Source organism: Saccostrea echinata, unplaced genomic scaffold (assembly GCF_033153115.1).
Source record: "Saccostrea echinata isolate AGI-Se365-2 ecotype Australia unplaced genomic scaffold, CSIRO_AGI_Sech_v1 ptg000033l, whole genome shotgun sequence".
NCBI classification, from domain to species: domain Eukaryota; kingdom Metazoa; phylum Mollusca; class Bivalvia; order Ostreida; family Ostreidae; genus Saccostrea; species Saccostrea echinata.
In genome coordinates, this window is record NW_026889782.1 from 17050324 (window position 1) to 17078258 (window position 27935).

The 27935-nt window shown below is 34.8% G+C and overlaps 3 protein-coding genes across 6 annotated transcripts; all 3 read right to left on the reverse strand.

Annotated features, from left to right (window-relative positions):
- Positions 1 to 187: 187 nt before the first annotated feature.
- On the reverse strand, positions 188 to 5925 carry LOC133198206 (uncharacterized). Its single transcript, XM_061334331.1, has 6 exons — positions 5913 to 5925; positions 5428 to 5487; positions 5077 to 5144; positions 3403 to 4404; positions 3049 to 3202; positions 188 to 780 (listed from the first exon to the last, which is right to left on the reverse strand). The coding sequence occupies exons 1-6, from the start codon at positions 5923 to 5925 to the stop codon at positions 671 to 673; spliced, it is 1407 nt and encodes a 468-aa protein (XP_061190315.1). The 3' UTR covers positions 188 to 670.
- Positions 5926 to 6868: 943 nt separating this feature from the next.
- LOC133198207 (serine-rich adhesin for platelets-like) lies at positions 6869 to 9049 on the reverse strand. The gene is made up of 3 exons (XM_061334332.1): positions 8853 to 9049; positions 8183 to 8305; positions 6869 to 7264 (listed from the first exon to the last, which is right to left on the reverse strand). Exons 1-3 carry the CDS (start codon positions 9047 to 9049, stop codon positions 6871 to 6873), a joined length of 714 nt encoding a protein of 237 aa, XP_061190316.1. The 3' UTR covers positions 6869 to 6870.
- A 5613-nt stretch (positions 9050 to 14662) lies between these two features.
- LOC133198711 (uncharacterized) lies at positions 14663 to 27935 on the reverse strand. Of its 4 annotated transcripts, none has more exons than XM_061334730.1 (10): positions 23868 to 24616; positions 23692 to 23758; positions 22987 to 23267; positions 19802 to 20438; positions 19130 to 19179; positions 18580 to 18639; positions 18094 to 18158; positions 16717 to 17796; positions 16157 to 16329; positions 14663 to 14854 (listed from the first exon to the last, which is right to left on the reverse strand). In XM_061334730.1, exons 1-9 carry the CDS (start codon positions 24541 to 24543, stop codon positions 16180 to 16182), a joined length of 3066 nt encoding a protein of 1021 aa, XP_061190714.1. In that variant the 5' UTR covers positions 24544 to 24616; the 3' UTR covers positions 14663 to 14854; positions 16157 to 16179. The 4 variants fall into 4 exon arrangements, with proteins under 4 accessions (XP_061190714.1, XP_061190713.1, XP_061190715.1 ...); XM_061334729.1 differs by having other exon boundaries at positions 18580 to 18645; XM_061334731.1 differs by lacking the exons at positions 22987 to 23267; positions 23692 to 23758; positions 23868 to 24616 and adding exons at positions 25469 to 25717; positions 26143 to 26810 and having other exon boundaries at positions 18580 to 18645.

The window sequence follows — 27935 nt, forward strand, 5'->3', positions numbered from 1 at the left end:
GACTCCCCCCTTCTTCGAATCAATTGGTTGCCCCCTAAAACTTCTTAATATTAACATTTCTGAGAAAATGACATTTTTACTTCAGAAATATTTCAGTCTAATATTTTTTTTATAAGTTTTAATGGTGCACACAAATAATAATAATAAAAAAAACATATCAACATATTAATATATTTATTGCAACAAACTGAATATGGCTAGAAAGATCTGTAAATATGACAACTTTTTTCATTGGCTACATGTACATCTGCTATTCACATCTATTAAAGACTACAAGCCTTTAAGAAGACCTATCACAGCTGAGAAAGGAGTGGTCAATTTGAACAATGTAAATTGAACAATGTAGAATGTAATTTGATCACATTGTTGCCAGTTAGCGCAATCTTAGCATCCTTTATCATTCCAATATATCAGGATGATTCACTAGAATTCACAATGAACGAGTTCAGGTAGTACCTGTCCACCTCTGGTAAAACACCCAATACAAGTACATGTAGTATCTGTCCAATGGGAACATGCCAATCAATAGGTACTGACATCTTCATTATCACAGTCATGTATATATAGGCTTTAGTCATGACCGCCAGTATACATAATGACGATTTTCTAAGACCGATTAATTCATAGTCGAGAGGGTGGTGGCCCTAAGACAATGAACAGTGTAGCACTTTTAGTCTGGTTTACTTCTTGGAGACTTTTGATTTCCTCCTGTGATATACTTTTGAAGTGCCCTGTAGAGGTCTCTGGGGGATGACTCTCCAGGATCCTCAAGCTTCCCACCTATAAAATTAGAATTTACATTGAAGTTAAGATGGACAAATACAAAATTTCCATTTTATTTATTTTTATTTACAGAAGAAACAGAGAGATGCATAGATGTACAATATCCAAGGGCTGAAAAGTGGGAGGAGGGGCTTACCCCATCCTCTCTTGTTTGTAATAATATAGAAACTGGATATTCCATTTACATCATAGGATTGTTGTACATTCACCATTGTGCGTTCACTTAAACATGAAGCCCATGGGCCTTAATGGTCACCTGAGTACAATACAACACTGTATTACTAAATGATCCACAGAAGTATAAAACAAAATTGATTGACACATGAAGCTATCATGCCAAAGAATTTCAAAAATCTGGTAAAAAAAAAAACAACCCTTGCCCGATGTACATGTGAGACCTTGGGATCGTACTTTGTTTGCCAAATTCTTACAAGGATGATAATGAATGCAAAATATACAAATACAATGGATAATTGCCTAATGTGTAAGGTATTCAATATATACTGGTAACTTGCCAAATTAAGTACACAAAGACAAATCTCTAATGCCTGTATATTTACTCGAGGTGATGTCTCTTGGCTACACAAACATCTTAGCTGCTTGCAACTTGGTAACACTTGGTACCAACACTTGCCTCTTGGCTATACAAATGACTTGGAAATAATTTTTATACCAGCACTCACCACTTCGCTTAACAATGTGCCTCTTTGCCATTTGTCACAAACTACAACATGTCCCCTAGTCACCCTTGCACTCTGTGATCACTTAGTCACTTTGATAAAGTGTAAAACAACTTTATGCAATCTCTTACTAACTAGACTATTGTCTCTATGACTTTACCTGAAAACAGCCATCCATTTTAAAACAGGACACCACAGGTACAGTATACACACTATGTACAATTAGCCAGTTTGCTACATAAATTATCTTTATATCAATCTTTTATATTGCTTTACAGGCAAGAATCTGATTTTGAGCAAACTTTAACTCATTTAAACCAAACATTCACTTTTATTATGTTCCTCTACAGCAAGGCACCCTTGCTCATCATAACTATGCATTTAGTTTGTTTGCTTGATTCCAAGGAGCAGAGGAGAAGATTTTTAAAGCAATAATTCATTTTCAGAACATAATGAATAAGCCCTCCCCCAAAAGAATCCCTGATCCAGGGGCCATAAAATATACAATTCTGGAAGAGGCATCTTTGCTTATCACAATCATCCACTAAGTTTGTTGGCTTAATACCCAGGAGCAGAGAAGAAGATTTTAAAATAACTAATGCATTTTCACTATATAATCAGCTATGACCCCCCCCCCCCAACATCAGAACCCCTGACACAGGGGCCATGAAATTCATAATTTTGGAAGAGGCATCCTTGCTCATCACAACAATGCATTTAGTTTTGTTTGTTTAATACCCAGGAACAGAGGAGAAAATTTCTGAATAAATAAAGCATTTTCACTATATAAGCAACAGAACCACACCCTAGCACCAGAAACCCTGACCCTGATTCCATGAATTTCACAGTTTTGGTAATGCAATGCTTATTACAATCATGACAATAGTTTGACTGCTTTATGTCCAGGAGTAAAGAAGACAGTTTTAAAGATTGCATTAATTTTGATGGTTTTAGCCCAACCCCCAAGGCCTAAGGGGCTGGGGCAGGGTCTAGGAATTTCAAAAAAAATGTTCTCCTTCACCCTTAGATTCTATATGCCAAATTTTTTTGAAATTGGTTCAGTGGTTCCAGAGAAGCTGAAAATACCTAAATGTTAAAACAGAACACATGTTGCACAGCAACAGGCAATAACAGATAGCAAAAGGTTATCAGGCAATAACAGGTTATTTAAGTTTACTCAGATACCCTGAACAGTCATATCTATGGATACTGCAAGCAAAAAAATTTTTTTTAAAAATCCATCCTGCATGCTGAGTGCAAAAACTATGCTTTACTCATATTCTATGTTCAAGAGGCCCATGGGCTACAATGCTCATCTGAGTAATCTTGACCCTGCTGTTCTTTAGAAGGTTATAAAAATTTTCCCCTTCTTAATTTCTATTAAAAACCTGACTCCATGTCCTTGCTGACATTAAATGTAAGGATCTTAGAATCAACACAACAGGGATATGCTTCTTGTTTTTACATGTATGATTCCACTGACATATTATAATTTATATCAATTTCTAAACCTGATTTGAATAATTCTGCAATATAAAATTGTAGCATAATTAAAAAAAAAAAGATATGTTTTTAATTCACTTACTAACATTATGACATGTCCTGGACTGATCACCGTCTTCTTTCTGTGTTTCCTTCATGGCAGTAAGGGCAAACCTTTTACTGGTGCCCTGCCCATCATCTTTCTCTGTCAGTGACCTCTTCAGTGATCCCCCATTGCCTAAACTTTCCTCTGCAGACTGAGAAAAAAAACAATTTGAACTGATTATACATAAAGAACGTACTACTTAACAGAATACGGTGACAGTAGTAATCTAAAGGCATCATAGACTGTTAGTGATCACTTTAACTTGCACCTTTAAAATTTACATTTAAAAGTTTGAATTGGATAGATGAAGTGAATTTATGATATCATATAGCTTTGAAGAAAAAAATCAACCTTCTTGTCTTCCTCTTTATAAATTTTATTAATAAGCTCCTCTTCTTTTGGAGAAATCATCTGTTGCAATCCCAATATAGGCTGTTGTACTTCTACTGTAAGTTGCTGTACTCCAATTGTAGGCTGCAGAGCTGCTATTGTAGGTTGCTGTCCTACTGTAGCCTGCAGAGCTCCTATTGTATGCTGATGTCCTCCTATTGTAGGCTGATGTCCTCCTATTGTAGGCTGTAGTGCTCCTATTGTACGTTGCAGAGCTCCTGTTGTAGGCTGTTGTGCTCCTGTTGACACCTGCTGTTTTCCTGTTGTAACCTGCGGACTGCCTGTCAGCAACTGAACAGTTTGTGCTGGAGAAACAATCAAAGGTTGTGGTGATATAAAACTATTCTGAACTAAATTTGGTAACACTGTAAAGTTAGCTGCCATTGCAACAGATGTTGGGGTTAGTTTCTGTGGATTGACATTCATTGTTTGAGGTAAAGAAGTGTTTTCTAGATGTAAAGAAGGTCCAGCTTCTACCACCTTTAATGGGAAAGACATCTTATTTCCACCTGAGTCTGGGTTTACTGTTAGAGGTAGTGCTGAAGATACAACATTAGCACTAGGAATCACCGACTTAAAAAACTGTTGTGCAAACATCACATTGTTTTGAGGAACTTTCTGTATACTGACAAACGGAAAAATTGATCGAGTTGGTTTAGCACTAGAAGTCCTCGGTCCCCTGGTGTCACTCTCGGACTTGCTATCTGGTTCTGTTTTTATTGTTTCTAGTACCTCCGTGGTTTTTTCAATTATATCACTTGGTATCACAGAATCCAGACAATCAGAATAACTGTCAACAGGTTCTTGTTTCACTTTTGTGATTATGTGGGAGAGATTATCTCCCCCCGACTCAATACATTTACTAGTTACAGGGTGGACGGGGCTGCTATCTGAATGAGGGACGGATCTAGAGTTTTGTGGTGTGTAATCCTCAGAGTCAGGTTCTTCTTTTATATCCATTTCCTAAAGGATTAGAAATATTGTGTACAAAGTAAATTTTGTTTATAAAAGACATGTTAAACATTTAAAATTTGTTATTTTTTTCATAATATGGTAATAATAATTTCAAATTATTTATTTGTTTATTTTTTAATGATTCTGATCAAATTTGAATAAAAAAAAATAATGAAGTTTGTGCAAATTATATATGAACATTTGTTATACTTTCATGTTAAGGCCAAATAAAAAAATATGTGTGGTTCCGGAACCACACAATTTTTTTTATTTGGCCTAAATAGTCAAATTTGATTGGTTTAAAAACATTTGTTAAAAAGTAATATTACACTATTGCATGCCCAAACCATGCCCTTTGGAGTAATGGTTGAAAATGCATGACGACGGGTAACAGTAGAAAAATTGTTAATTGCATAGAATCTGTGCGCATGGTTCACTGTGGCTTTTTTTGTTATACTGAATGCATTTCGTAAGAATACACTGTATTCTAAATAAATTCAGTATAACAAAAAAAAATATTTCAAAGCCTTTCACAATTTCACATTTTACCCTAAAAAACATGTAATATTATTATAATGTCTAAACATACAAAACCCAGAGACTTAAAGTTTACAGATAAATGTAAAATAATAAAATTTTAAAAAAGTTCTGTCATATTAAATTAATACAGTTAACACTTACATCATCAGGGTCAAGGTGACTGATGGTACTGGAATCATCATCATCTATAGACTCTGCCCCATCATCAACTGTCAAATACAAAATAACTTTAAAATTAAAGAAAGACATAGTGTAAAAAAGCATGTGTCAGTATAAAGTTATATAAACAAAAATTGTCCTAAATGTGCAGATCAACCCCCCCCCCCTTCAACCCCTGCAGAAGAGATACAAAGCTTGCTGACAATATTGCTGAATAGATACACATAACAAAGATGCATCAAGGATTCAAGTGTATATGATCAAAGTATCACAACATATTAATTAGAATCACTGGAAAGGTATAGAAATCTTGTAAAGAATAATCCCCCTTACCTTCTAATTGAAGAGTAATGTCATTGCTTATTTCTTCAGAATCTAATGATGGTTCTTCAACTGTGAAATTAAAAAACAAGACGCCCATGGGCCACACCACTCACCTGAGCATTTTGGCTAGAAAAAAGAAATCTGTTCAGCATTGAAAAATTTAAATGTGTGGTCCTGACCTATTACCCCAGGGAAGAGGGGGAATGATTCAAACAAACTTGAATTTACACTAACTGAGGATTCTTCCATATTTCTTTGACTGATGGCTTGGAAAAATTTTCAAGATTTGTTCTTTAAAGTTTTATCTTCCATTGTGGCCCAGACCTACACCTGTCGGACATGATTTGAATAAACTTGAATCTACACTAACTGAGGATGCTTCCATTTAAATATGACTAATCATGGCTTTGCTGTTCTTAAGAAGAAGGTTTTTAAAGATTTTTCCTATGTATTCCTATGTAAAACTCTGATTGCCCATTGTGATCCCACCCTACCTCTAGGGGTCATGATTTGAATAAACTTGAATCCACACTACCTGAGGATGCTTCCATATAAATATGAGCAATCATGGCTTTGCTGTTCTTGAGAAGAAGATTTCCTATGTATTCCTTTGTAAAATTTTGATTGCCCAACCTACCCCTAGGGGTCATGATTTAAACAAAATTGAATCTACACTACCTCACTGCAGACTACCTATGGATGTTTCAACGTAAGTTTCATCTTTCCTGGTCCAGCGGTTCTTGAGAAGAAGATTTCTAAAAGATGCCATAAATTTTTCACTAATTTGTAATTTTCTCCACTTTGGCTCAGGTGAGCTAAAAAAGAATATCGAGGAATTCTTCACCCAGGATAATCCTCCAAATGCATACATTCAATTTCTATACAAAACCCATATATAAATAACAATGATAATAATACAATATTCCTACGCAATTTTTTATTCCGGTTATTTACTACAGGCTGGAGGAATAGGTGGGATAACCACATGAAAATACTTCATTGTGACATTAAAGGTTCTTCAAGATTCAGAGATGTAACTACAGGTGATCAATGTTATATTTAGAGATCTTATTTTTGTACAAATACAGAAGTGTTTTATTTTTTATTCACGAGATGTAATTTTCATAAATCATAAGTTAAAGATTTTTTCCCTTAGTGCTAAGGATTTTCCAATATAGTGAGCAGTTTTCCCATTCAATATCTTTTCCATTTTCAAGCTTCGGAAGAAAAAGAGAAAAATCTTAACAAAAGTGCAGTAAGAACTATCAAAGCTGCCTCAAGTCTACATAAAACTTGATAGGGGTGTACCCTTAGAACATCCCTATCAAGTTATGTCCCTATCAAGTTCTAAGGGTACGTCTAAGAACTTGATAGGGACGTAACTTTAGAACTTGATAGGGAACTTGATAGAGACATACCCTTAGAACTTTATAGAGACGTACCTTTAGAACTTTATAGAGACGTACTGTTAGAACTTGATAGAGACATACCCTTAGAACTTGATAGAGACATACTGTTAGAACTTGATAGAGACATACCTTTAGAACTTGATAGAGACATACTGTTAGAACTTGATAGAGACATACCTTTAGAACTTGATAGAGACATACTGTTAGAACTTGATAGAGACATACCCTTAGAACTTGATAGAGACATACCCTTAGAACTTGATAAAAATGTACCTTTAGAACTTGATAGAGACGTACCTTTAGAACTTGATAGAGACATACTGCTGGAACTTGATAGAGATGTACCTTTAGAACTTGATAGGGACGTACTATTAAAACTTGTTCGGAGCTTGCCTTGTACTGAGCTCTCAAGGCCAGATGTCTGTTCATTTACTCTTCTAAAAAGATATATATGTATACATAATCTTCAAGTCTGCTAAATTTTCACATGAAAAGTATTTCAAAATCATGATGAAATATATCATATATAAAATTCTGCATGATGTGATGAATCTAGGCTTTTCCTTCTCATTCTGTTTTAATCTTTAAAAAACTCTTCTTTTTTTCTATCACAAGTTTACACGTGTGTAGGTACATGCATGTCCATGTAAGCATTTTAGCTTGGAAGAGCATACAATTCATTGAAAGATCTACATGCCAAGTTTTATCAGGATAAATGGATAATGGTGAAAAGGGTATGAGGAATAGCTTAATCATTTCGAGTTTATGGGGGTAATAACAAAGGGAAGACACTGTCACTCTACAGAAATTATCATCAGAGACTGTTATATCACACAGTAGGCACTTATACATGTATATCTTTATTACCATTATAATCACAGATAACTTGCTATATATGCTTTATAGATTAAATAAAAAAATCAGTAACCCTTAAAATGGATCTTCACAATGTCAGGGGTCATGAATCTACATGTAGTCATAAGACCCCTGACAAACTCTCTCTCCGGCAATCACATTAAGCCTTTCAGGGCAAATAACCTATAATATAGGGATTGGGGTATCAACTGCTTACTTTCTTAGTTTCTTTTACATTTTATGTCAACTTATGAAAGCCCTCATACAAACAAATGAAGTTTGTCAAAGGTCCCACAGCCACATTAAGTCAACTCACCAATCCTGACATTGTGAGGATGTTCTCAATTGTGAATTAGGTAAATTTATCCCTCAGGCTTTACCTTGTTTCATTTTTCATTATTTTACACTCTGAAAATCCCAAGGAAGGGGGGGGGTGGGGGGGGGGGGCTTTATGCGCACATGTACATGTACATCTTCAAGATGATAATGATCAGACTTACAGGTAAGAATCTGTTAGTGGCTTTGTAGATGAAGAGATAGGCTGTATATGTGACACTATTTCAGGTCTGTGACTTTGAGAGTATGTTGATGCCAATCCCTGTAAGTATTTGTCTTTCTCATATCTGTCAGAAAAATATTTTAAAAATATTAAAAACATGTCAGAATTAAATAAGATATATTCATTTTCACTTGGCAATGCAGCAAACAATGTTGATCTTGATAAATCTTGATTAATGGATTAATTATCTGTAAAAATCTTATCAAAAAACAAATAGATGTCAGGTGCAGATCCAGGAATTTATATATAATTTGCACTAGATTGAATGATTAAGTTCTACATAACTTTAATAAATTACATTTAATTTAAAATAAGTCAAAAATGGAATAATTATTTTTTCTATTATTGGAATTTTAAAATTAAAGTGACAAAAATATTAGTCAATAAATAGTGTAAAGAAAATTCAATCGGGATTGGGATGACAAAAAATATTTCACCATCTAATTTTGCATTTTCAATTTCACGTGAAAACATCATAATTTTATGAGAAGAATATGATATATAAAGTGATATCATCAGCTCAGTTATGCAAAACATTTCCTTGAATTCAACAAATATAACTGACGTTCTTTAGAGTTCACTAGGGTTCTCTGTTTACTGTTTTTACTGACCTGTCAAGAAAGTACCCCGCTAGCTCATGGTTATACATGAATTTTAACTCCCTTTTGACGCGATTCCAGCGCTGAAAGTGATGACCAATAAATATTTTCTCTCTATTTCTTTCCCTGTCTGATTTTCTTTTCCTTTCTTTAATTTCCGATTGGGTTAGACCTCCACCTACTGGTCGTCCACGCTTCCGAGTCGCCATGTTTTTGTTTACTTTCTAATTTCAGCATGAGGGGTCATGTGATCATGAATATTTCAAAAAGAGGCGTTTATTACCCGACTTGGAGAAAAAATAATTTAATATCAAATATTATACAATTATTGCTGTTTTTTGAGGTCAATACGACGATTTAGACACCTGAGGAGAATAATATTCACCTCGCCCTTCCGGCTCGGTGAATATTGTACTTTGAAGGTGTCTAAATCATCGTATTGACCTAAAAAAAAAAAATAAAAAATAAAAAAAAAATATTAAAAAAAAAAGCAATATAACTGTTTTAATTATATGATTCTATTTTTGGTCCAAAGTAGAATAAATAATTCCTTATACTGACCTGGAAATAATTCCTTATATTGACCTGGAAGGTCACTGCAGGTCAATATAACGTAGTATTTTTCTAACATTGTTGGATCTCAGCCAATCAGAGAGATGGGAATTATTCAATTATATAATAATATACAATTATTGCTGTTTTTGATGTCAATACGATGATTTAGCCACCCGAGGAGTACGTACAATATTCACCGAGCCCGAAGGGCGAGGTGAATATTGTACTTCCAAGGTGGCTAAATCATCGTATTGCCTCACTGAAAAAAAAACATTGTTTTATTATATGATTCAATAATCAATGATACGAACTCATTAAGCAGTCCATGCCATTATATATCTTACTTGTTTACATTTGCTGAAGTCCTAGCTTAATGCAATGCATTTTTTCTACACTGTTTGATCTCAGCCAATCAGAGAGATGGGAGTTATTAAGTCATATAATAAAATATAATATAATTATGTACACAATTTTTTCTATCCAGTCAAATCGCCCGTTACAACTAGAATTATATTATTTATGTTCTAAAAGTAGTTCGCCGTACCACGTAATACTGTAATAGAAAGGGCGGCCTTATTCAAATGTGTGTTGGCTACCTCATGTACATGTATGTGTAGTCTGCAAACAATACATCTATATCTAAAGTGGTGTTAAACTCTCAAAAACATATACATAGAACTACTAAAATCTGTTTTTTAAATTATATTTCTTTTAATTTCATGCAAGAGAGTATACCTTCCAAAACCCGATTTTTTTAAAAAATAGTTTTTCACCTTTATCAATATTGCTATGAAAATTACGTTTACACATACATGTACTACAATCTATACCCTGCAGTTATTTGGGTCATATGGACAGTGTCTTATCTAAATCTTCAGTAGCTTCAAGTTTTGTCAGCAATCAAAGGCTTTGATAGATCAATGTTTAGACGACCTACGACTATTTATAATAAATATTTTTTTTAAAGGATGAAAAGCGAGGATCACTGCCTCCCTTTCAATAATTTTGTCAGTATATATTTTATACTTTACTCTAGTAAACAATATAATTTACAGTAGTGCCTCTTCAATCATTTTACTATTCTATAGGTTAGAAAACAAAGCTAATTTAGAGTTGTGTCCCCTCAAACAATCATTCTTTATCCAGAGTTGTCTTCCGCTACGCTCATTACACCTCTGTCAACGCTCGTTATACAAGATTCTTGTACAAATTTTAAACGGTGAAAATTCGAAATTTAAATAGTAATTTATTATTGTATTTATCGATAAAGATTATAATTCATCATTTATTTTAGATCTATAATCCCTAGAAACGACTTATTTTTGAAGTTTTAGGGAACTTTTTTGCGGAGTAAATATTAAAATCTTAATTAAAGGACTTATCGCATGTTTCTAAATTATTTGAAATTAAAAGCGTAAAACTTTCCTTATGACCACAGTTTATAAATTTTGTGTTTTTACTGCGGATAAACCGCGGTAATTAACCAATTATTGGCAAATTTCAACATCATATTCTTTTTTAGTTAGTGCACATCCCAAGATCAATATCCATGCAAGTTTGGTTTATGTACAACTTAGAGTTACTTGGAAATAGATCTGTTCAAAAAACGTTTATCCTGTTTACTAATCAAAAAAATTTTGGTCAGTTCCAACATCCAAAGTAAATTTGGAAGTTTTCTTCCTTAGATGCATTATCTATGCAAGTTTAATCATAACAGGCCATAATGTTATATAGCTACTCCAAAAAAAATTATCCTCGTCACTCATCTGGAAAATGTAGGTCAAATTCAGAATCCAAAGCAAGTCTGGAAGTGACCATTCCTAGCTACATCATCCATGCTAATCTGGTTAAGATATGACTAAAATTCAGGTCTAGGTCGAATCCAGCATCCAAAGCAGGTGGGTTAGCGTACATCCCAAGATGCATCATCCATGAAAGTTTGGTCAAGGTAGGGCTTATAGTTACTTGGGAATGGACCTGCCCCAAAAACTTTAACATGGTCACACATCTGGAATATCTAGGTCAGATCCAGCATCCGAAGCAAGTGTGGTACATGTAGTGTCCATCACTAGATGCATCATCCATGCAAGTTTGTTCAAGGTAGAGCTAATAGTTACTTGGGAATGGACCTGCTCCAAATACTTTAACCTAGTCACTCATCTGGAAAATCAAGCTCAGATCCAGTATCGGAAGCAAGTGTGGTAGTGTCCATCCCTAGATGCATCATCCATGCAAGTTTGGTCCAGGTAGGGCTTATAGTTACTTGGGAATAGACCTGCTCCTAAAACTTTGACCGGGACGCTAACGCCGATGCCGACACCAACGCCGGGGGTATAGCATAAGCTCATCTAGAATTCTTCGAGACGAGCTAAAAATCCTTTTAAGGTGTAATAAATTAAAATAAATAATGTTTTCCGATAAGAAATATAACTAGAAAATCTCCTATTGCAAGCAATAGCGTATGTCACCCCGAACTGCATGAACCATAAGCTCCAAGATTGTTCCAAAGAGAGAAAGTATTCGTAAAAAAATCTCCTTACCCTTCTCACTCAAGTTATATAAATTATTATCTTTATTGCAGAATTTATTTGATAAACTAAAATATGTCAGAAAGGACAGTATTGTCTAGAAGAAAATAGATTTTGATAGATCTGATTGGTTTAAAATAAAATTATTAATTTTCTCTGATATCAGGAATAACAAGAATGTCTTCTGTAGAAGACGAAAGACCTTAATTTACAGAATGCCAGGTTCACGTCAAAACATGGCTGACGCAAAATAGTTCCTGAATTTTCCTCTTCAATTCAGGCATTTTTGCATAGGACATGGGCTAATTTTTTAATGAGATGATAATATGTGTAAACTTTTTTTCAGCTTAGCAGAAATATGAACATTTCCGGCATGCTGAATGTACGATAGTGATGAGGCTTAAACGCACCTGCAGGAGCGGATCCCAAGATTTTCAAATTTATAAAAAGATGGATATTAAATTGAAATAATTATAATTAATCAATGAATGAAATTATTCATATGCGAGTAATACATTCACAAGAAAACACGAAATGCTAATGAATACGGCTGACCATCACTACTTTTCAAAGATAAAGATTCTAAATAAAATAATTATCAATTCTATAGACAAAACAAGACGAAAATGAATGTTGGGAAATATCAGAACTGAATTTTATTCACGAAATTCTTAAGATCTTTCCTGTCAGTTGTAATTTTTATATCTGTGTTTCTACCTCGCAATTTCGAGGAAGGTATGGGGGGGGGGGGGGTGATCTTGAAATAGACATGTTAATTAGCCATCATTTTGTAGAATTACTAAGCCTTAGCATTTCGAGAACTTCGTGATGAAGGGTTGCTTATGATATGAAGTTGACGGTCATTTTACTTAGAATCCAAGACATAAAGGAAAACTTGCAATTAGAGAAAGATATATATGTATATATAGAAAGAGAAGGGGGTGAAAACTGTGATCTGGTCTTCTAAATTTGAAATGAAGGAAATAAAAATACGCCCGCCAAATATATACTATTCTTTTTATTCAATAGAAATTCGTTTCTACGGCAAAACGAAGTTTCCGCCACCAGAGAACTTTTTTTCTGTACACTTCGTACTATGCGTATTACTCCAGTGCAGTCTCCGTAAACTACATACTTGAAAATAAAATGAATAATTTTTAGTGTTTAAGAAACGTTGGTCCCACGTTTTTGGGGAAATGATAAGATATTTTATTTCTTCTTAATCCTATCAAAAAACTAGTAATATATCAAAGCTTCATAGATGTACCTTTATGTATTCTAGGAATATTACAGGAAAAAGAAATTAGGAAGACAAAGAAATTGAATAATTTATGGATTTAAAAAGATCAAACATAAACGTATATACAACGTTTTTTGGCCATTAGTACGAAGAAAATGCAAATAGACATCGACACATAGAAAAAATCCGCACAACTTAGGTGTTGACCTTTAATTTCTGTGAAGTTTCATAAAGATTTTTTAAACCTTCTACGAGAACGCCCAAAAACAGAAATAGGGTGACTAAAAAACAATTAGTCGTCCCTGCTTCCTTCCGCTGACTATCGATTCCATTTTATGCAGAAACCACTTTGATACATTGAAAGGATTAAACCAATAAAGTGTTGAAAAGTTTGCTTTGTGAGTTACTGAGAAAAATGAAAATTTAAAAAAATTCACCTTTTTCCTGTTTCCATGGCAACAATGGGCATTTAGAATTGTTTGAATGTTGACTGAACAAATAGAGTATCTAATCATAATTTCTGTAAATTTTCATCACAATTGTCCAAGCCACCTCGGAAAACATCGGTGTGTATGTTCACCTTTTTCTGTTTATTTCATTCCTATGGCAACTGTTTGCAAAAGATTTTAATTTTTAAAATAGAAATTATTTTGACAGAATGTAAGGAACAATCCGTACAAGTTTCAAAATAATTGCCTGAGCAGTTTGTGAGAAAATCAGTTTAGCAATTTTTACTTTTCTTCTGTTTCCATGGCAATGATGGGTGGTTTGAAAATTTTAAATGCGATTTGCAAAACTATAATTACTGGTCATCATTTCTATGAAGATTCATTACGATTGTCTAAGATATTAGTGAGAACACTTCTGGACAAAATTCTTCACTTTTCGTACGTTTCCATGGCAACGGTACCCATGTTAAAACTTAAAAATATTTTCCACACAAATACAGTTGGTCATCATCTTTTATGGAAAGATTCAGCAACATTGTCCCAGCCATATGCGAAAAAGTCCGTGAACAATGTTTTCATGCGTCCAATAGCAATATGTCCCCCGACTTCGTTCGCGGTGACACAATTAAAGAGATTATTAATACAACTTTTAATTGTTTACAATTTTCCCAAGAATCTTGTATAACAAGCTTGACAGAGGCGTAGGTGGAAGCGTGGCGGAAACGACAACTCTGGATAGAGAACGTCAAACAATGTCAAATACGTCTCTGATGACATTTTTATTTGTACCTACTGTCCTATACTGAATTCAGGAATTTGTTCAATTTAATTGTAATACAAATTTAAATGAACAAATTTTAAATTTGGTAGAGGACAAAGGCATATTGTGTTTGACGCAATATTAGAGAATCAATGCTCCCCAACCTGACATTCGCTAGAGGTCAGACCTGTGTCAGTTTGAATTTATGGCATCGTTTGAATTCTATTTTCTTCATTCAGGGGGTACTTCATGTCAATTCTGATGTAATATTTCCCCATAAAAACTTGATAATTGATCTATACTTTTATTTGACAAAAAACATCAACTCATCAAAACAAATATAACAAGAACAAAAAATAAAAATCATACTGATAAATAAATAAAATTCACTAAAAGGTTTTTCCCTCCATCTTGGCTCCATTTAACACAGAGTTTGTGATGTGACAGCTGGCAAGGATGCAAGATTCTGGAATGATCTGAATCTGAAATAATTAAATATTTATAGACAATCAAACAGTTCTACATGTTAATATTTCAAATATTTCTAAATTAAACATGTTAAATACTGAACTAAATGCTGTACTTAGTGTACTAAAACATACTTAATTTTACAAAGATAACATTTTAGTCCCGTTAGAGCTGCTTCTACTTAGCCGATTGAAAACACTAAATATTGTGTATGATGAAAATACATATACAGTTGAACTTCAGTATCTCAAACTCGATTGGACCAAGAAAATACTTTGAAATATCCAAGAATTTGAAATATCCAGGGTAAATTACTTAAAGAATAAGCGGTTTAGACTTCCAAATCACTTTGACATATCCAGGGTATTCGAGATATCAGTGTTCCAGATACCGAAGTTCAACTGCAGTTACACTCCAAACGTGTTAATTTATTATTAACCAAACAGCAGAAGAAGAATGTGTTAAATATAGAATGCACAAATCTATGCATTTTACAGAATCCATTTCTTTATCAAAATTCTTTCTAAAAATAGTCAAGTTCCTTGGTTTGGAACACAAGAGTGCTAGATATCAAAACTTTTCAAATCATGAATGCCCCTAATCTTGAGAGTAGATCATTCAGCAATATTTCCTACACAGATTATAATCATGAATGCCCCTAATCTTGAGAGTAGATCATTCAGCAACATCTACACAGATTATAATCATGAATGCCCCTAATCTTGAGAGTAGATCATTCAGCAACATTTCCTACACAGATTATAATCATGAATGCCCCTAATCTTGAGAGTAGATCATTCAGCAACATCTCCTACACAGATTATACATGTAATCATGAATGCCCCTAATCTTGAGAGTAGATCATTCAACAACATCTCCTACACAGATTATAATCATGAATGCCCCTAATCTTGAGAGTAGATCATTCAGCAATATTTCCTACACAGATTATAATCAAAGGCAAAACCTGAATGAAATACAATCCAACTCAGTAATCGAAAGAAATATTAAAAGCCCTTCATTCATGGCTGTACAAGGATCAATAAGGGTCTATACAGTGTACATTGTTATTTGTGTAAAATGTGAAGTTTGTTAATTTGAGATAGTAGCTTTTTATTTATTGTAATCAATCTAGTTCTGGAAACTTAAGAGATACTTGTGTAATCCTGGAATGACTAGGCACATGTATGGACATATCACCTTGTACTAATTGATGTCATCACTCATGAATGAATACACAAATTACATATGCAAAACAAAAGAAAAAGGGGGATAAACTGAAGTAAATGATTTGATATATAGATTATTGTTCATACCTGGAATATTTAAATTGTTTTCTTCATGCATCGGAGTCTTTTTCCTCTTTAATCGTAACAAGTCTTTTACTGGTGCCCGGCCCATCATCACTTTCAGACAGGGGCCTTTTCACGGATTCTCTGCTTGTAAAGTTTCCCTCCATGGCTAGAGCATTTCCTAGGCTTGTCTCATTCTGAAATCAGTTAAAGAAGTCCATGCTATCATAAAATCTGCTAATATAAAGAAATTATCCCCGTGATAAAGTATGCAAACCAAAGAGAAATACAAAATATGGATGACTGGGGAAAAAGTGTAAATCACATATTTCTGTGGGTCAATTTTTCGTGGTTCGAGGAAAAAATATGGGTTCATGGGAATTTCATTTTGTGGATAAAGAATTGACTAGTTATGTGTTTGAAATTTACATTTCATGGTGGACATGAATTTGTGTGTATCTTCATACCTCGAAAACAATGAAAATAATCAGTAATTTTACAACAGTAAAATACACCAATCCCATATTGACCTTGCAAAGCAAAAATATTTATGTAAATGTGAAAGTCATCCATTCCATTTTTACCTTTTTGTCTTTCTGCCCTTGCCCCCAGTCCAGTTGCTTGTCATCTTTATAACATTGCTGTTCTCCCCTTTGTAATGTTGTACCTGATGCAGTTGTGGCACACACAGGCTGAACAGAAAGTGGGTCAATACTTTGTAATGTCCCAAAATTAGGCGCAGCCACAGGTAAACCTTGTGACACCTGAGACAAAGACTGGAAGTCAACTCCCTGAGGAAGAGGTAGTGTGGCATTCTGACAACTGATAACATTTAAAAATGTCTGAGCCGGAGATTGTGAGGTGGAGGCCTGTTGAACAAAATGTGGTGTGGGGGCTTGCTGTAGAACATGTTGGGTGGGGGCTTGTTGTAGAACACGTGGGTTGGGGGCTTGCTGCAGATATAATGTATTTCCTCTTTGTATAGTATAATATGGAATACTCTGAGGTAGATTTCCAGCATTTCCAACAACAGCAGTGTTCAGTGGAGGTAATTGTGCTCTGACAATATTAGCAGATGGTGTAACTGCTACATTCTGTGTCACAGCTGAGTTTTGTGAAAAAGGTGGATGAACATCTCTAACACTAGATGTCGCTGTATTCAGCGGTGGATGAACATCTCTAACACTAGATGTCACTGTGTTCAGCAGTGGATGAACACCTCTAACACTAGGGGTCACTGTGTTCAGCGGTGGAGGTCTTACATTAGATGTAGTCCTGCCTGACTTTTGCAAAATGTTCTGTATGAGAGCTATAGGAATAACGGGATTTGTTTGAGCTGTACTCTTGAGGGCTATGTTACTTGTCACTGATGAAAGGGATGAAGAAGGGAGGTTTGAAGTATTCTCAGATCCAGTGTTTATTGCATTCTTTGGAGGCCAAGATTTGTCAGCTGTGGCAGTTTCTGGTGCAGGTTTCATGGAATATGTCTCCACGGGTTCTTGTTTTACTGCAGTGAGTGTGTGTGTGAGGTTGTCTCCTCCTGCATCACTGGCCTGGGAGCTGGTAGAGGGAGCTAATGGGTCATCTCTGGGATAGGCTGATTCAGGTGAGGTCGGCGGGGTGTCATCGTCCACAGACTCCTGTTCTTGTTTTATATCAAACTCCTGCGGGAAAAAAGTTTTATTAGTTACATAGTCATTGCCTTATTCTTCCTTCAGTTTAATTCTCAAACAAAAATTTTCATAACTTCTAAATATTGAGTTAAATATATCTGTTAAAGTATGATAATAGTCTCTCACCATGACTATTTTGTGTATTGTAAGCTTCAGCATGCTTGGCTTTTTTGTTTATCTTTGTGTTATGCTATTTATAATAGGGCAGGTGATTGACATGCCTTAGCCAGGGCTTTGCTACTATTTGCTATTTGCTATAGCAAAGCCCGGCTAAAAATTCTGACTAACCTCATCATGTTCTAGGTCACTGTCACCACTTAAGTCTTCATCAATGGACTCTGCTCCTTCATCAACTGTCAAAAGAAAAAATGAATTCCAGTCCAAAAAATAAAAGAACCTGTTTCTTCAAGCAGAAATGCATACCTTGTACATGTATATATACATCAACTCTGGAAGGAATTAAAAATACTGGGTATGCCATTCTACAGATATATTTTTCATCTTGACAAATTTTAACAAGCCTTCTCACTTATTTTTTTAAAACACAAGATGTTTACCCTGTTATGTAATACAGTAAAATCTTGTTATCAAGATTCGATGGGGACAGAAAAATTTCAGACATCTGAGGATTGGGGATATCAAATTAGAATACATCTAGAGAAACCATGGTCGGGACTTCTGACTGAACTTTGACATGTTGTGGCATTCATCATAATGAAGTTCAAAAACCCAAGTTCAACAGCACTTGATAACAATATGTATCAATAAAGCTACCTTCTAATTGGAGTAAGACGTCCCTGTTGTCTTTGTCAGTCTCTGTTGACGGAATCAAATCTATAACTGTAAAATTATACAAATTATACAAACACTTCAATTACAACACCTTCTATTGCATTCATAAAGTATCACTGTGCCAAAGCTGTATTAGATTAATACTGAGGCGAGTGGGAAAGTATATTTTATAACTCAGCTTTGCTGATTACAAAAAAATTGTGCTTCTCTCTATAGATTCAGTGAAACTCTCATTCAATGTAAACGCACTTAAATTAGCAAGCTCGGAACTAAGAGGAGTATAATTTTTTTTTTTAACCGATAGGTATAGGCTAATTTAATCATGTATCAGCATTTATATAGATTAGTAAGCAAGACATCGTGCAAAATGCAATACAATATGATAATCAATCAAATAAGTAAATTACGTTAACAATATTATAAATTTGTTTGAACTGCAGAAATGAACAACCGATTGTCAATCACATATTTTATATATGTCTATATGCTGGTCTTTTAATCATGGTAGCTTAGCAGTTTGTTACAGACTCACCATGTGTTTTACTTGAACTTTGGGGTCCTGAATTTGGTTCATCATGTGTTCTACCAAAACAAAAATGAATAATATTTCACACATTTCTTTCCCTTATTATTTGCAAATTGCTTGAAACAAGAACCTTAAATTTGAAAATGCATTGTTACGTATATTCAACAAAAATCTACAAGGTTATGGTAAAGCATGGAAGGTTGCATTTTTGAGTGCAATGTACAAATAAATCCTCCCAAAATTGATCTTTAGTTTCTTAATGGAAAAAAAATTCAAAAGTAAGGGTTATCACCTCTCTTTTTCATGTGAACAAGTCACGATTTTTACTTTTTTTGTGAATAAATGTGGCAGTGCTAACCTTAATGCAGCAAAGTGCCCTGAGGAACTGAACATTAAGGTTAATTGATATTCTAATAAGAGAGGTAACTCTTAATAACATAGATGTCTATTATTCCTTTATAATTTGCAAGGTCTAAATGTCCAATTTTGCCTTGCAAGCTATGCTATAATTGTTGGAATTTTACTTATAAAATACATTTCTTTTGGAAAATCATACGAGTTAAAGCATCATTTTATATGAGTGAGCAGAGGGTTTATGAACTTTTTTTTTCTTTTGGCCTAAAAAAATATTGTAAATAGACATTAAAAAAACACTTTTTATATTCAATATTAATATACCTCTCAAGGGGACACGAGCCACCACAATAGCAATCGTGAACTTCAATCAGATGTTTAGCAATGTCACTGTCATTGAGCCAGTAAAATCGTCCAACCAAACGCTTCCACGCACTGGCTGCATCCCCCACCAATAGATTTCTGTATTCATTCATCCCGGCAAAATGGTCCTCTTTTACAGATGCAGTACAGGAGTTAGTGTGAGACAGACTTGATGATGCTGTATCTAGACGTCCAGTCTTGGCAGAATTTGAAGGAAGATTTTGGCACAGAATATCAGACATTTCCCGTTTCTTTTGGTCGTCTAGGTTGGAATTGTAGGATTTTACTGAGCGTATGTGTTTATGTCCACTGATCCCTATGATGTCCTCAGCCTCCACTCCCTGGCTGTCTAACGTAGAGATGCTGGTAGCCCTGATACAGTGGTTTGTGTACCTCTGACTCAGGTTAGCCTCCTCACTCAGATTCGACATAAATGCATAGAGAGCATTTTTTCCGACCGACACCTTATCATACCATTCTTCATCTGTGTCCTTGACTTTGTTAAACTTCTTCTTTGGACGTTGCCAAAAGTTTGGGTTGTCTGGATGCAACTTTGAGGAATATTTCTTAAAAGATGATACTGGGCATGATGGATCACCTGAAATACATGAATAAGTTTTTATCATTTTATTTCCCTCAGACAGAATTGTTGTTTTTTTTCATTGGTTTAAACTTGACATGTGACTATGGCTTTATTTCAGTGTCTTGCAAGTGAGAATTTATATTTGGCATTAGGGCAACAATATTTAATATCTTATCAGATCTTGTGAGCATGTGTCAAGAAAAAAAAAATTATCAATTAATAAGTTTGATACAGTGTAAAATAAAGTGCCCCGCCACAGCATGATACGCCCGTCAAATATTGTTCAATTATCAAAAACAGTTTAGAGTACAAGAAAATCATGTCAACCTTGATACCGGTACAAGGACTTTCATGATTTTTCCATTCCTTATAATATTTGTTTATACATCTCCTGTGGTGTACGCATTAATTTTAACAAATATTACATTATAGATCCTCAACTGGTTGTGTTAGAGCTTGACAAATGCCCATCTGCAGCCACACCCCCCCCCCCTTCCACACACACACATCTTTCATATTTGTGAGACATGATGCTCTCGTTGATATTTTCAAAAAATATAAAAATATCATATTAAGCAATATCAATCTAGTCTTAACAACTTAATCTATACCAAATTAATTTTGAAAATAAAAAGGCTGGCAGTCAAATGACATATGCTATAAACTGACCAGCAGTTCTTCTGTCTAATTCCCAAAGAATACAGATAAGAGCTGCTTGATCAGAGATGCTCTCACAGAAATGATTGAGACAGCTAGCCTTTCTACATTGAACTCATTAATTAATCTTTAACTGGATGCATGTCCACTCATTACTCCCAAGGGATGAATGGATCTGCACTATTTGCTTTGTAGTGCAATAAAAATGCATATTTATGTCATCCTGAAGTTAAATTTGAAAACAAAGATTTTTTTTTAAATTTGTTACAAAGATTTCTAAAAAGAAAAAAAAACTTGTGTCATCTTGAAGCAACATTATTAATAAGGTTCCTGCATGACTCTAAGATTTGTAGTGGCTATCTACCATAATTAAAACATTTTTTTTAAATACTTGAATTTTTTTTAGATTTAATGTCAGACTAACTGGTTTTAAGCTGCAATCATATGGACAATGGGCATGCTGATTTCAATATTAACTCCCCCCCCCCCCCCCCCCCCCAAGTAGAATTAGTTTTACTTAATTAGTTTATTATAAAATATCAACAAATTTTATTATTATGCAATATCAAATTAGTTTTAATTACTTTTCATCAAATTCATTTTAAAAGTTAGGCTAGCCTGTGAACAAGAACTACATGTATTTAATCCAACATCTGTCCAGTCCCAAGAGATATAGATAACACCTGCTTGATCAGAGATGCTCTACGGGTTAGCTCCTCACACTAAACTCATTAATTTCTCTCTAATTTGACATGTAATTTTCTGTTATCAAAATTCTACTTGACCAGTGCTTGATAATTAAACCCACGGGAGAGGTGGAATTTCTCTTATAACATTACATTTGTTATAGATTGCTGTAAAGTATATAATGAAAAAAATAAGTATTTTCTTGATTTAACATTTTTTTAATATGGATACTGCAACACTCTTACATTTTTTGGGATTGTGTAATTTAATAGTAAAAAGACATTTTTTTTTTTAAAATTTCACTTAAATTAAAGGTCACAGTGACCTTGAAATAGGTCACGACACACCTTCTATCTAAGATGCATAAATTGGCCAAGTTTGATGATTCTAAGTCTAATAGTTTTCTAGTTATGAGCCAGACAGGATTTTTCCATATTTGGCCATAGCATCTTAATTAAAGATCAGAGCGACCTACTTTTAATGCGCGACACACCTTCTACCAAAGATGCATCAGCTGACAAAGTTTGATAACTCTAGGCCTAATAGTATTAAAGTTATGAGCGAGACACGAAAAAGCTAATGGACGGACGGACGGACAGACATGAACGCTATAACATAATACGTCCCGTCTTAAGACGGGCGTATAAAAAATATATTGGGTTGATCACCCTCTTATACAGCAAGGTGAAACGAAGCTGTCTATTGATCAACCCTATAAAAGTTACACAGTAACAAACCTAACACAGGTACATGTGTACTCTCATGCTTATGAGTGACTTTGAAATTATTTTCTTGCAGACAATAACGTGAGAGATGTATCTGCAAGAACTGATCATGAAGATCATATTGAATATAATACATGTATAATCACATTCTGTCAAAATCAAACAATATTTCAACAGTATTTGTGTAAACAGTAATTTCAACAATAGACTGTAATTTCAACCTCAAGACGGTGGGTATGACAACTCATTCAAAGTTCAATTTTTTCCTTTTTTAGTTACTTTTTAAATTATTTCATGTTTACAATGTAATTAGTAAATAATTGAACTCAGTGGTCTCTGTTCTCTTTTTCTGGTAGATCAAACTCTCTGCTGCTCCATCTCCCATTCATCAATATTCAATGTTCTCAACTTCACAAATACTGTCCCTGTGTACATGGTTAGGATGCTGAGTACCAAGCCATGAAAGCCTGCTGGCCTCACAGCAGGAGACTCACCCGTCTGAATTTCCTCTGCATCACTGACTTGTTGGAAAACGATAAGGTTCTGCATGGGCTGGTTTCCTGTGACGGGGGTTACATGTGAATGTCCAAACATACACTGAGACAGTTTGGATGCATCAGTCACTCTAATGGACTGGTTTGTATACACTTTAGACAAGTTAGTAGCTCTACTCAAAGTACTGAGAAATTTACTCAGTTTCTTCTCACCAACAGGGATGTTGCAGTACCATGTTGAATCAGAGTCGGAAAACACATCCCTTGGTCTCTGCCACAGTCTGTAAAATAAAACTTTGTCCATTAACTACATTCCATTAGCTACATTTCTATGAAATTATGAAAATTAATCTGTCTGGATTCCATCAATTCAGGGTTCTCACAGTCCTTTTTAGGGCTGGGGTCAGGGCCATAACATTTGGGAAAAATTATCTACCTTTTTTGGATAATCATTACACATGAAAATCATTATATATTGAATTCATCAAGGTCTCTGGTGTTTGTAATCAATTTAACTTAGTACAGAGAAGCAAGTTATTATAATATTCTATATATCTAACCATAGGTTCTTTAATTAGGGGGAGCGGAGGGAGTCTTTTGGGAAAACGAACACATTAAATGGGGGGAAAATCTTTATCTTTTTTTATTAATTGGGAATAGGGCCATTGAATGGCTCTAATAATAGAGATTAGCCCTGCAACTTACTTGTCACAGTCTGGATGGAGCTTGGCTAAGTACCTCTGGAATGATAGAACTGGACAGTATATGGATTCTAAAAAGATACAAAGAAGCACTACCAAGTGACACATAGAATATAAAGGAGTACAAAAGTAAAATACTTTCTTCTCTTGCTCAATTTAGAAACACAAAATAAAACATACCTTTAACTTCTGGCATCATCCTGGGTGTTGTTTCTTTGTCGTCATCATCAACTCGCCTTACAAATATTTCACCGGTTCCTTTATTTTTCACAACTTTGAACATATCCTTGGTCATTGCATGCAAGTTTTCATTCCCTCGTTGACAAAAATACATTCGGATGTCAAACTGGACTTTATTGAAGAGACCCATAGGTGTTGCTATAGACAGCTGCGTACTGGTATACAGTAATTTTAAGTCTGCATCCGAAATAACTGGGTGGTGGACAACAACCCCCGCTCCCATTCTTTTGGCTTCCGCTATCACAGACTTAAAACAAGTGTTGCTGTCTATAAATGAAGAATCCTTTAATATATCGATTTTTCTGTTGAAAGGAGGTGACTTTAAATATCTATTGAGACCATAACGTATCGTCTCCAGCGTATTATTTTTGTAAGGTGTGCCATCTTCTCTCCGTAAATCCATGTAAAATCGCCCCAACATCTCATCCAGTTTAGCACAGTCAAATTCTTCAAAATGTTCACTTTGACCTTTCTCAGTCAAATAATCTTTAAAAATCCTCGCAGCACCTTTGTTCGCTTTTAAAGTTTTCTTGTTGTTAAACTTACTAGACATGATGCTAGCTATTTTCTCTCCCCTCTCCTCTTCAGAGGTTTCAGCAAATCTTGAAGTCGGCATTACGGTTCTTTCAATATTTGTGCTGCGTGCACATAACGTAAAAGCATTAAAATACCCGTAAAGTACGTTAAATGGTTTACTAGTACTAGTAGGTTTGAAAAATTATAAACAGCCAAACGCCATAACAGGGTTTAAAATATACCGTATACCACGCCCGATCGTAATTTCAGTGTATTTTTTTTAACGTAACAATTTTTAATACAATATCTATATTGTTATTTGTTATGTTTGTATTAGTTTGAAAGAGAGAGAGAGAGAAAGAAAGAGAGAAAGAAAGAGAGATGGGGATTCAAAACCTTTGTATACATAAAATATTCCATCATTTCAAACATCATGTGTGAATCATATGGTCTCTATTCCAGGATGATGCGTACTGTGTATTGTGTGTTTATATTAAAATAAAACTCACAGTAAGAGGCCCATGGGCGGCCACAATGCTCACCTGAGTAACTCTATCCCTAGTGTTCTTCAGATTTTTAATTAAAAGGATTTATATATTCCCATGAAAAATTGCACGACTCCATATCATGGTCCATTTAAGACGTATGTACATCAACAGAACACAAGGATAAAGATAGTTCGGTAACACCTATTGATGGATATAAATTTTCATCAGCCAGACAAAGAAATATAGCTTCCAGTCACATGTCACATTTCAATGTTTAAACCAATGAAAATATCAGACTTATTTCTATTTCTGAGGTCAATATGATGATTTAGCTACCAAAGGAGTAAAATATTCACTGAGCCCCTGGGAACTAGATTAATATTGTACTTTGACAGTTTTCTTAATCATCATATTGACCAAAAAATAACCATAAAAATCTTTTATTATATGATTGAATGGTTCTAATTATTTTCAAATTGCTCTATGATGCTGCTTGACATCCATTGATACTCGTAATGAGGCCACCTGTTAACAAACCTGCTGACTCCCTGGTGTGGAGCAGGGTCGTCCTCAGAGAATGATTCGTGTACCTCTGGGATAGACCTGCTTTTTCGGATATTTTAGCCATCATGTTTCCTATGGTATTATGGCCCATAGGAACATTATCAAACCACAAATGACAGTGCTCATGATGGCGTTTTGGTCTTTGAAAAAATCGTACACAGTTTGGGTTTAGTCGCCTCTTGTACTCCAGAAATGATGTCACAGGACAGTAGAGAGGGTCGTCTAAAAATATAAATGTAAATTTTGAAGAAATTTAAGAAAAATAAGAAGCAACAATTAAATATTGAAGTAGAGAGATAATGTAAACAGAAAGGAATTGTTGACACATAAAATGCATTGTTATGCATTGTTTATCACCGAAATAGTTGAGAGATAAGAAAAACAATTAAGATATGTAATTTTTCCCAAAAGACATCGCTGCAGTCAGCCCACAAGACATCAAATGAAATTTGTGAGGAGTCCAACGGCAAAGTGTTGAAGCAGGGCCCCTGACATTGTGGGGATAAAATCAAACGTGCGTTACTTTCTCAAAAAGCATTCCCAGCCAAATATCATACATACTGAATAATGAATACATTTACAGTAACAGTTAATAAAATTTAGAAATGAAAGTACATTTCACTCTCATACTTATATATTTTACAAACCTGGCAATGCGTACATCCTTCTTTCTGCTGGGTTTGCATCCTCCTGTTGGTTTTTTGTGTCTTTCCCTTTCTCTAAATCAATGTAGAGAAGGCCCTCTGAATCACGTCTGGTGACGAAGTCCGAGGTCCTTAATTTGTGTAAATTCTCACGACCTCGACGCCCAAAATACAGCACTATATCTACAAACACTTTCTCTTGGAGTTTAACATTGTCTTGTAGATCAAAGTATTGATACATGATTTTCAAATCATTCATTTCAATGGGAGGATAGTGGGAAATTCCTCCCTTACCACTGCGCTTTAGGTCCCTTGTAGCTGCTTTAAATGCAAGTTGTGACTTTCTGAAATCCTTTCCATGGATAATGTCCATAGCAGCTGGTGAATGCACAGACAAATGTCTATTCAGACCATGTTTTATGGAAAATAAAGTACTGCGTTTATAGAGCTCACCGCCAACTTTTCTTGCTTCTGCATAAAACTTGCACAAAACAGAATCCAGGTCGCCTGGTTCATGTAACTCAAAATCGGGAGAGAGGCCTTTTTCTATCAAATAACCTCGAAATACTTTGACTGCCATTCTTGTAGCCCTCTGAGTGTTTTCTGCATCTCTGTCATTGACCAGCTTATCAAACTGGGCCTCTTCGAGTGATGCAAACCTCGCCATCTTTTGCTTTCGACTGCAGAAGCGCTATCCGAATGAAGTGAGAAACGCGGCATTTCATTGGACGACAACATAAATATAACCAATATTTTCGTCCGATCTATTTTTAGTCTAATGCAGAAATAAATAAAACGTTATATTCATCCTGGATGCTTGAGTGTGGGTGAATATAACTTTTTTGGTGATCTTTAGAATAGATTTGAACCATTCAATCATATAATAACAAACATATCATTGCACTGCATATATTCTGAGTATTAGCATGATTACATGCACTTGCAACTTTTTGTTCAAGGTCGTACATGCTAAACAACTAAAGAGAGCTAAAAATTGTAGATAACCCTAGAAAACCCTAAAGGTATTTTATTATTCATTGTATGTAACTAATAAATGGAATTTATAAATTTGAAATATTTCACAAAAGATATAAAGTTTTAAACAAAAAAACATATATTTTGCAAATCTTGTCCAAATATTAATTTTACGAACTCGATCCCGATCAAAAATAAAAGCACACGAATTTTGAATTCTGTGATGTTAACATTGCACTTACCGGGGCGGTCGTACATCCTGGCCTGTTTAGCGGTTGTGTCATCCTTTTGTCCTGGATGGTTCTTTGATCGTCTCTCCCTCACAGTCACATACTCCCTCCCCGTTGAGTCAACAGAAACTATAAAATCCTCTTTTTTCAGTTCCCTCAGACTTTCACGGCTACGATTACAAAAGTAATATAGATATTCAAACATAGTCTTATTCTGTAGTCCCTGTGGTGTATCAGTGTTAAACACTGTGTTATATAATTTTGTCATGTCCTCGGGAAGAATGGGGACTTTTTGTTTCGGTTCCCCACAGCCATCTTTCTCCAGCTTTCTTATCATCGCCTTAAACATCGCGTTACTCGATGAAAATTTTTTATCTATAATTATGTCCTCGCTTCTCAGCTTCAAGATATATTTCTGAAGGCCGTACCGAAGGGTTATCATGGACTTTTTTGCATATCTCTGACCGTCCGCCTTCTTCATTTCGGCATAGAATGTTCTTAACAAATCGTTCATTTCTTCCGTGGATATAGCACCGATCACATTTCGCTGTATTCCTTTTTGACTTAAGAACCCATCAAATGTAGTGATGG